The sequence below is a fragment of the Wyeomyia smithii genome, chromosome 2, assembly GCF_029784165.1.
Source record: "Wyeomyia smithii strain HCP4-BCI-WySm-NY-G18 chromosome 2, ASM2978416v1, whole genome shotgun sequence".
Classification (NCBI taxonomy): domain Eukaryota; kingdom Metazoa; phylum Arthropoda; class Insecta; order Diptera; family Culicidae; genus Wyeomyia; species Wyeomyia smithii.
This window is the reverse complement of record NC_073695.1, coordinates 176421805-176433877: the sequence shown is the minus strand read 5'-3', so window position 1 is coordinate 176433877 and position 12073 is coordinate 176421805. Positions and strand designations below refer to the sequence as shown.

Genomic DNA, 12073 nt, shown 5'->3' with positions numbered 1-12073 from the left:
GAAAGAATGTCAATAGAAACGGAATCAAAAGCCCCCTTAATGTCCAAGAACGCAGACGCCATTTGTTCTTTGCGAGCATACGCCAGCTGAATATCTGTTGAAAGCAACGCAAGACAATCATTCGTCCCTTTGCCACGGCGGAAGCCAAATTGAGTATCTGATAGTAGACCATTTGATTCGACCCAATGGTCTAAACGACGGAGTATCATTTTTTCCATCAATTTCCGGATACAGGATAGCATTGCAATCGGCCTATAAGAGTTGTGATCAGAAGCTGGTTTCCCTGGTTTTTGGATGGCGATCACCTTCACTTGCCTCCAATCCTGCGGTACAATGTTTTGCTCCAGGAACTTATTGAACAAGTTCAACAAGCGCCTCTTGGCATTGCCGGGTAGATTCTTCAACAAGTTGAATTTGATTCTATCTAACCCAGGCGCGTTATTGTTACAGGACATGAGGGCAACTGAGAAATCTGCCATCGTAAAAGGTGATTCTATCGCGTCGTGACCCGAAGACGTATCGCGAACAAAGTTTTGCGCAGGAACAGAGTCCGGACATACTTTCCTGGCAAAATCAAATATCCACCGACTTGAAGACTCCTCGCTTTCGTTGACCGTTACGCGATTCCGCATTCTTCGGGCTGTGTTCCAAAGAGTGCTCATCGATGTCTCCCTCGACGTCTCGTTCACGAACCGACGCCAATATCCGCGTTTCTTTGCTTTAGCCAGGCTTTTAAGCTTGGTATTAGGCTCCGAATACCGTATATAGTCGTCGGGTATACCTCCCTTCTGTAAGGCCAAAAACGCGTCGGATCTTTGCGTGTAGACATCGGAGCACTCTTGGTCCCACCACGGAGTGGGAGGCCGTTCTTTGATCGTTACGCCGGGATATTTCTTCGTTTGGGCTTGCAACGCGGCGTCGAGAATCAAGCCCGCGAGGAGGTTGTATTCTTCAAGTGGTGGATGATGTTGAATCGACTCGACCGCTTTTGAAATCATTTCCTCGTATAACTTCCAATCGACATTCCGTGTGAGGTCATACGGAATGTCAATTGGTCGCATGCGAGTTGACCCGTTGGTAATTGAAATAAGAATAGGCAGATGGTCGCTACCGTGAGGATCGAGGATTACCTTCCATGTGCAATCCAACCGTAGCGACGTCGAACATAAGGATAGATCCAAAGCGCTTGGACGCGCTGGAGGTTTCGGGATACGTGTCATTTCACCGTTGTTTAAAATAGTCATGTCGAAGTCATCGCAAAGGTTATAGATTAAAGAGGAGCGGTTATCATTGTAAGGGGAACCCCAAGCCACACCATGAGAGTTGAAGTCTCCCAAAATCAAACGTGGCGATTGAAGAAGTTCTATTAAATCAAAGAGCAGCCGTTGCCCAACCTGTGCTCTGGGAGGAATATATATTGAGGCAATACAAAGCTCTTTACCTTGTATTGTCATTTTACATGCGACAGCTTCGATGCCTGGAATCGAGGGGAGTTTAATACGATAGAAAGAATAGCACTTTTTAATCCCTAAAAGTACTCCTCCATATGGGGTGTCTCGATCAAGGCGAATAATATTAAAATCATGGAAGTTGAGATCAATATTTGAAGTAAGCCAAGTTTCACAAAGGGAAAATGCATCGCATTTGTTTTTATTTATCAAAACTTTAAACGAATCAATTTTTGGTAAAATACTTCTACAATTCCACTGTAAGACAGAGATAGAATCCTTCATATACGCAGTTGAATTAGGCATCGAAGGATACAATCGCTGCAAGGAGGGGCCATTGGGCAGTCAACTGCTTCAAAAATGATCTAACTGTTGGGAGGAATGCTGTAAGAAAGATTTTAATTGGATCGGGTACATTGAAATTTTCAAAAATCCAGTCCACAATGTCAGAAAATTTCACTAATCCAGAGTTTGTTTCATCAACTGGATGTGCAAAAGGAACAACTGGGGTTTTAGATGTTCCTGGCAGTGCTGGGAACTCCTTCTGGGACTTTAAATTTGCAAGCCCAGGAGAAGTTTGCTTCGATTTTTCCGCAGCACTGTTTGGTTTGCTCGTACTTTTCATTACACTTTGGGAAATCTTAGGACCTTTACGGGGAAGTTTAGGAGAAGAAACATTTTTCCTCTTCCTAGACTCCCCAGGATTGGCATAAGATGTTCCCGCTGATGAATCGGCAGAATCGGTTTCATCAGAGGACAACAGATCAAAGGGGTTCGATGTTATGGTAGAAGTGGTCACGGTCTTCTTCAGCATCTCAGCATAAGAACGCTTTGAACGCTCCTTAAGTGACCGCTTGATTTTATCTCTGCGCTGCATGTACACCGGGCATGTGGAGAGCTCATGCTGGTTTTCCCCACAGTGAATACATTTTTCAGCATTAACACTGCAAGAATCTTCCGCATGAGTCTCCCCACACTTGCTACATCGTGCCTTATTGCAGCAGTAGGCGGCTGTGTGGCTCAACTGCTTGCAATTGGTGCAATTCATAACACGGGGTACATACAATCGCACAGGCAGACGAACCCGGTCGATCGAGACGTGGCTAGGGAGTGCAGATCCGGCAAACGTAACGCGAAACGAGTCTGACGGAGTGTAAACTTTTTTACCGCCGACGAGAGACATGGACCGCAATTGCTTACAATCCAAAATCTTCGCCTGTGTTTCGGTATTTTTGAAGCAACCGGTTGCGCTTTTTAGGATACACTCGACAGACAGACTCGAATCGGTTATGACACCGTCGATCTCCACGTCTCGTGCGGGTATGTAAACGCGATACTCACGTGTGAAGAGCTCAGAGCAAGCGATAGCATTGGCCTGTGTCAGATCACTGACCACGACACGGAGCTTGATAGGTCGGACCTTGGAAATTTCGGTCACGGCCTTGTACCCCTTCGTCAGGTCTTTAGAAATTTGCAGTATGTTTAATCGCTTTGAATTCACTCCTGCCTTTGGACGAAAATAAACAGTATAGCTGCCCTGTTGAGATCCGTCCGGGTAAAGCCTGGGGCGAGGGGGGACTGGAGAATGAACAGGGGAGGGGGTAACAGAAGGGTCAGGGTCAGGGGGGCTCGGGGATGGTGGCACGGGAGGCGAGGGATCTATATCCATCGCGCTAAATGTAGTGCACTAGCGCACTAGCGCCGACAAGAACACGTACCTATTTACTTCTTCCTTCCAGCAGTGGTTGTCCGATCGTTCGAAGCTGCACCCAAAGCAGCCAGCAGCACCAGTACAGCAGCACCAATACAGCCACCAGCAGTGAGCCGGGTGTGAGATCACTCAGCACAGCGACACGACTCGACTGTCAAATGATGGCCTTGAATTAGAAAGATCTATTCACTGTGCACAGATCAAAACTGCAGCTGGTATTTTGCACCAATACAGCCAAAGTTGCGAGCCGGGTACAGAACGTAGCGACACAACTCACAATCTAGTTGGCCTTTAGCGCGAATAATACACTCTTTTGTTTGGCTATTCGTACACACGGACCGGATTGTAATAGAACGACCACTTTGCACGTCCGTTTCTGTCGAGTGTTCGACGCGGAATGATGATTTTCCGCTCTGATGTCAAGGACAATTTTTCATTGGTTGCCTTGATGTAACAATCACTAAACACTAGTATTTATTTCTATTTTTCAAAATACTATTTTTTTACTTTTAAAATTTTTAAGACCTTGCCCCCCCCCCCCCTATTTGAAACTCTGGCTACGCCCATGATAGTGTTCTATACGCTATCTTATTTTGTTAGAAAGCTGATACGTTAGTGACAAAGTTTGATATTGGTCTGATATTAGCAGGATATTTTTTGTTATAATTTCTGTTATTTTAACACCTAACGGGATCAAATTCAAAACACAACCTGCAAGGTTTTTTGCATAACAAACTAACAGCTTGTGTTACATTTTTGTTTTGTCTTTCTGATCGGGATGCGGAAGAAAAACCAGGAGGCAAAAGCCACCGAAAAGAGGCATCACCGCCTAAGATAGGTGGGCACTACGATCGTGTCCTCGCGGTGGGGGAGAATTGCTTCACCAGGCACAAAACGAGGATTTTATATAAGACGATTAACGGAATCAGGAATCAGACCATGACAGTACCTGCCATATGTAATGACAGGAAGGGGAGCCTGATTACCGACAAATCGCAGGCGGTCAGACATTGGAAGCAACTGAGAGTCGTTGAGGGGAACAGGATAGAAATTAAAGAGGACGGACATGCTGTGGACCCACCAACATTGTACGAGGTGAAGAATGCTTGCAAAGAGCTGAAGAAAGCCGCTGAGAAAGACGGCTTACCGACGGAACTTTTCAAAGTCTGGAGCGAGCGGCTGTGTAGTGCAATTCATCAGATTATCCTAAGGGTATGGTCTTAGAAATAATCACCTACGGACTGGTTGGAAGGACTCATATGCCCTCTACAAGAATCGACATAGACTCAACTGCAGTAATTGTCGAGCCATAACCCTCCTCTTATAAAATTCTCTCCCGTATCCTGTTCCAGCGACCGAGGCCGTTGCACAGTGGTCCAGTAAGGCAAAAAGTGGAACCTGATTCTGTAGCGCCTTTGACTTTCATCCAAGCTTAATAGAGTCTTCGGAACAATTGTTTGTATGAATGACCCGCATAATCGCAAGTTGTCAGAAAAATTTAAAAGTTTACTATACTAAAATTAATAAACTAACTTTTTTGTGTTAGGATATAGAGGAATAGTTTATTCAGAAAAGTTGTAGAAAACTCAAAAATATGAAAGTTTGACGAACAAATGAAAATCCAATCTTCATTGGGTACAAAGTTATGAAGTATATTATATGGAACTTACTTAAAATTTAGGTTTTTGTACTTAACTTCTGTTGGTTGCCTTTTACACGAAAGTATTGTTTGGAAGAATTGTTGGGACATACAAAACACATATTTTTGCTGAAGACTATACATCTCCAGGACTTTTCCCTACAAAGTTATATCACATTTTAGCTTAATATTTCAATAATTCAAGAAAAGGGGCAAGTGGCATCATGATACTAATAATTTTCCTTGCGGTAAAGCTGAAGTACTATAAACTATTATAGGTTTCATTTGTCCCAATTCACCCTTATTGGAGTACGGTAAGCATATATTACAGTAGGTTTTCATATATCAAAAAACTAACTTTTTTGTGTTAGGATATAGAGGAATAGTTTATTTAGCAAAGTTTTAGAACGAGCAAAAATATGCAACTCTGTGGAACAAATGGAAATCCTATCTTCATTCGGTACAAAGTTACAGAGTGTTTAATGTAGAAGTTACTCAAAAGTTAGTTGGTTGTACATTACATTTCATATGAAAATGTTGTTCTAAAGAAGCATTTGGGCGTACAAAGTACACTTTTTTGTTGAAGACCGGAAAAGTCCTGGAAATGTATGGTCTTTGGGAAAAATGTGTGTTTTGTATGTCCCAACAATTCCTCCGAACAATACATTCGTGTAAAATACAACCAACAATAGTTAGGTACAAAAAACTAAATTTTAGGTAAGTTCCATATCATATACTTCATAACTTTATACCCAATGAAGGTGGGATCTTCATTTGTTCAACAAATTTGTATTTTTGTGTTTTCTACAACTTTTCTGAATAAACCATTCCTCTGTATCTTAACACAAAAAAGTTAGTTTTTTTATTTTTAGTATAGTAAAACTTGCAAAATTTTTGACAACTTTCGATTATGCCGGTCATTCATACAAACAATTGTTCCGAAGACACTATTAAGCTAGGATGAAAGTGAAAGGCGCTATGGAAATAAGTTCCACTTTTTGCATTATTGTACCACTGTGCGTTGTTGGAGAACACCAATGCGGTTTTCAAGTGGAACGATCTGCAACAGACCAGATGTTTACCTTGAGATAGATTCTCGCAAGTTTCGAGAACCCAACTTGCAGACACATCATCTGTTTACTGACTTTACGGCGGCATACGATACAGTGAAACGCAACGAACTGTGCAAATAATGCTTGAACATAATGCTTCCAACAAAACTAATTAAACTGTTAAGTGCGACGCTTGACGGTTTAACATCATGCGTCAGGACAGCGGGCGAATTTTCGGACGCGTTTGTGACGTTAGATGAGCTGAAGCAAGATGACGGGCTCTCGAACTTGCTGTTCAACATAGCTTTAGAAGGAGCAATACGAAAAGCAGGTGTTCAGAAGAGCAGCACCATCATTACGAAGTCCCGCATGTTCTAGGCTTCGCGGACGACATGGATTTAATTGATGTTAACCGTAGAGAGAGGGGGCTTATTACGGATTGTGTAGCCAGCTTAGGTCCCGTAGCCTACAGATCCGTACAAAATTTGCGCTCTATATGACCTCCGGCTGGCGCTATACGGACATGAATCGTGAACGTGAAGGGAGGCCGATCGACGAACGCTTGGGGTCATCGAGCGAAGAATCCTGCAATCAATACTCGGAGGTAAACTAGAAATGGGGTGTGGCGCAGGCGCATGAATCGCTGATGTTGTCAAGCAAATAAAACATGGCAGGTTACAGTGGTGGGCTTGTCACGTAGCACGGATGGCGGATGAGTGACCGGCAAACATAATATTTAGTAGAAAACCGGATAGAGGCCAACGACTTCGAAGCAGACCTTGCACGCGCTGGATGTGTGCTATCGACGAGGATATCAGAGCAGCAGGTGTAAGGAAGACTAGAGAGGAGCAGCTCAAGACCGAGTTTTGTGGAGGCGTATTCTGGATTCGGCATAGGATCTCAACGATCTGTCGCCATAAAAGTAAATAAGTATCGAGAGGAATCACAGGGTGAGCGAAATATTGTGCATCAGTAACTTCGAGTTGTTTTTTAATATTTTTGCTAATTTCCCATCAGCCTAGTTCTGACACCTGTTCTGTCGCCTTGCCAATCACGGAGATGTGACTCCATTCAGGACCCTAACTTACGACCTGTTGATCAACGGATCGGCGCCAACGGCTCTACTTCGTCATGCGATGTAAGGTGTGATCCCAGAGTTTTTCCGCCTCGAAAAATCTCTCGGTGTTGGCTAGGATCAAATCTAGACCAGTTGGGTTAGTTGAGAGTGGATCACGCCACCCCACAACCATCGATATCTATGTCGGCGTTGGGAATCGAACACAGGTCATCAATGTGCTTGGCGCAGATGTAGCCAACTCCGTTAGACTCCCCAGTAACTTTGTATGCATAAGATTATAAAATCACATAAAATCAGCCATCGCTTGTATGTAAATAGGCCAATTTACCATATTTCCAGAAAATCTGTAATCTACATTTGAGTTTCATACATTTTGTATTCAGGCTAACCACTACCTGAGTAAGCTTACAGTGATAACTAAATAGAAATTCCAAACTGACGTCAACCCTGCAAATATAAGTATACAAATTGATAGCGATTCGATCGTTAAGTATAAGTGACATGACAACTCATATCGCAATTACGGTAGATATGATATCTCTAGTTTATCAGAAACTTTAGGATAAATTTATCGAAATGTAGAACTCGAAATGTCAACGGGTAATTTGACTAGCAGGAAAAGTTGTACCATTTCAAACGAATGTTGACAAGATGACTGTATTGATTTTAAACAACCAAGATATCGGTATGAAGTATGGTTATACGCTTGACAAAAATTGCGTCATTTCTGAGTGCAATTCCAAGCTACATAGAAAAACGATTTTGATTGACCATTTCTGATTTGACCGAAATTTTGCACAGATGTTTTTTTAGGCTAATGACGTATTAGTAATTTTTTATACCCGGATAATATTTTTAGAGCCAGAGCGGTTTTTTTAATTGATTTGATGCCTTTGGCAAAGTTGTAGATAGCAGTACAAACGAACTGAGATGTACATTTCATATTTTTTTTTTCAAATGGTTTTCCTTAGAAAATATTTTTGTACAATGTACATTTTCTTTTGTACTGTCTTTATCTTTGTCGAAGACATACAATCAATCCTAATTCCAAGACTCGTGAGTATTTTGTGAATTCAGCGAGAAAGTTCTCAGTCAGTTGGCGGACAAAATTTCTTTCTTTCCGAATAATATGCGTCGCATTTTAAATATTTTGATATATATTTCCTCATTTCAATAATGTTTTTCCATCACTACGTGATTTCTTTTAATATGTGTGAGTATGTTAGCTGAATCATCTGTTTGTCCAAATTTAATAGTTTGATTCGTTCCGGTTACTCTGCAGAGAAAAAGACTTCCTCGGCAGAATGGAGCCGGACAGGAATCGTAGTAAATCACTACTCTACGCTCTACTTTACAGTTGGTGAGACGCGCTACAGTTACTTCCGCCGAATGAGTACAGGAATATTTCCATTCAATCTTACATAGATTGACGGCTATCGTCGTGGACAATGAATTTTGGCTTTCAGTTGTTGCTAACAGTGCTAACAAAGTAAAAGTTGCTCACCTCCTAAACTGTTTCTATTGCATTTTAAAACTTCTATTTCCTAGTGTCACTTGGTGAATTATTTATTTATTTTTGCAGACCTACTGGAAACTCACTGTAATCTATCAGAAAAAAAGCCATGTAAACTATTAATTCGGTATTGCACTTCACTATATCAACTAACTCAAGTGTAAAATTGCAATTATTTCCTCGTCACAGTCCCAAATTTGGCATCTCATTGCAAGCATTCTCGTATTTTCGGCCTGGAGATGTTTATTCTTACACACGAATGAAACCATAAATGTGCAAACTTGTATGAATGCTATAGATAGAAACTCAAAAGTGGACAATTTACTGTATCCAACCGTCAACAAAGTCACTTTATCACAATGTAATCAGTATGGCGCAGTAACTTATGATCATTAAAATGATACGATTAAGTTATGAGCTGAGATACGAATTCAATATAATCTCTGTACAATAATTACCGCAGAATCATGGTCAAATTAGTGGTTATTGTCTCAATGTAAGATCCTCAGTTAAAACTAGATGCCGAACGAAAACAATGAAAGTTTAGAAGAAACGTAAATGCATTTCAACTTCTTCGCGCAACTTTCAACAACCTTTCATCCGGTGCTATCAGTAGAACTGCGGGTATAGGAAACTATCCGTCGGACTAAATTAACTCGTTCTATGTTAGCTAATCTACCCTTTGCGTGAATTTGCTATAAGAATCCGTAAAAGCAAACTCTACACAATAACGCCTGTTTGATGAGAAGAAGCCCTTTAAAGGATCTGCGCAATGACTGGCTCAAGCAGGCACATGTGCTCGGCACCACGAACCGGCAACCGGTTCAGACAGAAGTGCCGTATCATGTCCGGGATGGTCGGAAATGGTCGGCTGAACTGACCCAGGATGAATTGGCCCGTCTCCGGATCACGCTGTATTCGCATATGCATGAAACCTTTGGCGCTCCTGTTAATTTGAGTTTTAAGAGAGAAGAGAATGTTTAGTGCCGAAACTGCTGCTGGACGGGCGCTACTTACTTCAATGTCAGTGAATAGTCCTGTCTGGTTGATTCACTGTTTCGCACTAGGAAACTTCCTTCGCCCAACGGTCGTAGGATTTTCTCTGCATCTATTCGGCTAATCGATCCGTGGTACCAGCTGGAAAGAAGAGTATATTTTTGGAATTTTTTTGAGGACCAATCGATTTATAAAGTATGCAGAAGCCTACCCTTGGCGATCGAGGGGTATTGCAGCATCGATCAGATCCACATTCGCACGAACGGTATTGAAGTTTAATCCAAGATCTAGAGTTCCAAATTTCTTAGTCGGCTTAGCACTGTTGCATTCGTTAAGATTCAGTGTAAGGCTCTGCTTGTAGAACCCTGCAATTGAAGATAAAATATTATAGTGCATTGAAGTGGTTCAGATTGGCATTTGGACTCAGTTTATCTGTATTATTGTATGTTTCTATTTTATTGGTTTTCTAATTTTATACTGTATAGGTTAATCGCCAAAAAAAAATCAAGTAATGGGTTTTGAACTTAATCAATGAGTGATTTGAAACTTATTATATGAAATTTATTCCTTTGAGCCATGGATCAATTCAACACACCCCACCTAACCCCTGTTTCTAAATTTGATTGTCCTGCCAAAACAATAGCACTTAGAACATGATACGAATTTTGAAATTGGAAGGATCGAAACCAAAAAAATATATCCGTACGTGTGGTAATTATCCCGAGTCTGATTAATTCATTATTTATTCCACACACATGTTGATACACCCATCAACCCACTGCAGTGGAAATCGAGCCTCGGCAATCTACGAGTAACGTGCGTTTTATCGACAGAAAACAAGGACTCAGATTTCCCCTTCGAAATCACGCGTGACAGTCAATGGCACACGACATTAAACACCCCAAATTACAGGTTCGTCGAGGGCTGTAATTACAAACTGCCACCGATTCGTGTTTACAATTCGGATGTAGTACATGTGAAAAAGCATGTGTACCGAGAAAAAATCAAAATGCGGTGCGACTGTGTTGGGCTGCTGGATATTTGTTGGATAAATGGCTATCATCGCATCCACGTTACAAAGCTTAAAGAGGTGTGAAGTTGTTTACTATTGCTGTCAAAATCAAGCCAAAGATGTCAGTTATTAATGCCGTAATAAGATCAATCTGTTTTAGGCAAAAATATTCCATGCAGCGATAACGCTCGCCATTCAGATGAATTTTGTTGGCGACATTTCTTAAAGGCTCTGCAGTGTATAGACTCTGTAAACGCCACCGTGCTTTTTCTCTCTCAAAACTATCTTCCATGTACACAAAATATTGCATGCAAGTAATCCTATAATCTTAATTTTGCAAATCTAATCTAGGAAACGTTCAGGGACCCCAGGAAAACTAACTGGGGGCTATACTATTCCAATCTATTAGCGGAAGGAAACTTCCCGGATAACACCATAACCACACACAGAGAACTTGAAAATGTCTCTGTTCAAGTAACAAATAGAATCATTCAAGCGTATAATAACAGTTGTCCAATCAGGACTCGATCAACAGACAGGAATGTTCCATGGTGGAACGCCAGATTGGATAATTTAAGGAAACAGACACGAAGAGAGTTCAATCGAGCAAAGCGTACTTCACAGTGGGATGCATATAGGGAAGCTCTTACTATGTATAATAAAGAAAATAAAGAAATATAACAGTGGAACTTTCACTTCCACCGCCACAGAAACCTTAAACCTGATGATGGTGGTACACTATCCAGGATCCTCCCCAGTCGTGAGTGAAAGTGCGACTTCTTTGGAATCACATAATAGATCAGAAACGGTCAGCATGATTGATTCCGATGAGCCTAATGTTATTGCAGGTGCATCTAGGCCAGATACGACCAGAGAGCATATACAAGATCCAGCAAGTCGCATTTTTACTCACGAGAAAGTTACTTGGGCAATAAATTCGTTTGAACCATACAAGTCGCCAGGTTCTGACGAAATTCGCCCAATCATGATTTAGGAAAATAGAGGGAGTTTAACTTCATGCTTTACTGAAATGTTTAAGCAAGCTAGAGACTAAAGTATATTGCAAAAAGTTGGCGACAAGTTCGTGTTGTCTTCATTCCCAAAGCTAATAAAAAGGATAAAACGAGCCCAAAATCGTTAAGACCAATTAGTATTTTGTCGTTTATGTTGAAATTGATGGAAAAACTTATTGATAACTATATAGAGCTAGAATATCTAAAACTAAAACCTCTAAATAAATACCAATTTGCTTACCAAAGTGGTAAATCAACAGTAACAGCGCTTCATGCGCTAGTAACGACAATTGAAAAAAAGTAGGAGGGTGGTATTCAAGACACGACCGCATGACGTTGGACTACGGTATTCTTATATTCCATTAAAACAAATAATAGAGAGAATTGCAACTCTAGTATTTGCTGCAATTTTATCTAACAGTGCATTTCTGGATGCTGAGACGTTAAAACGTTATAAATAATAATATATACTAAAAGAATGGATATCTTTTATTTAATCGCTGTCATTTCATACATATTCGAATCAACCCTTTGTTTGCTGCACTACCAAGACAATCATTTAATTGAGCGAATTGGTAAAATTTTCCTATCTAAGCAAAAAGCAAACTTTA

General features: G+C 41.0%; 1 protein-coding gene across 2 annotated transcripts in view; it reads right to left on the bottom strand.

Annotated features, from left to right (window-relative positions):
- Nucleotides 1-8067: 8067 nt before the first annotated feature.
- LOC129721878 (uncharacterized) overlaps nt 8068-12073 on the bottom strand; it is a 375832-nt gene continuing 371826 nt past the window's right edge. For both annotated transcript variants that reach the window (XM_055674963.1, XM_055674964.1), the window contains exons 10-12: nt 9649-9802; nt 9459-9578; nt 8068-9387 (exon numbers count right to left, since the gene is read on the bottom strand). In XM_055674963.1, the coding sequence (XP_055530938.1) occupies nt 9198-9387; nt 9459-9578; nt 9649-9802 (464 nt within the window). In that variant the 3' untranslated portion in view covers nt 8068-9197. The remainder of the gene's footprint in view (nt 9388-9458; nt 9579-9648; nt 9803-12073) is intronic.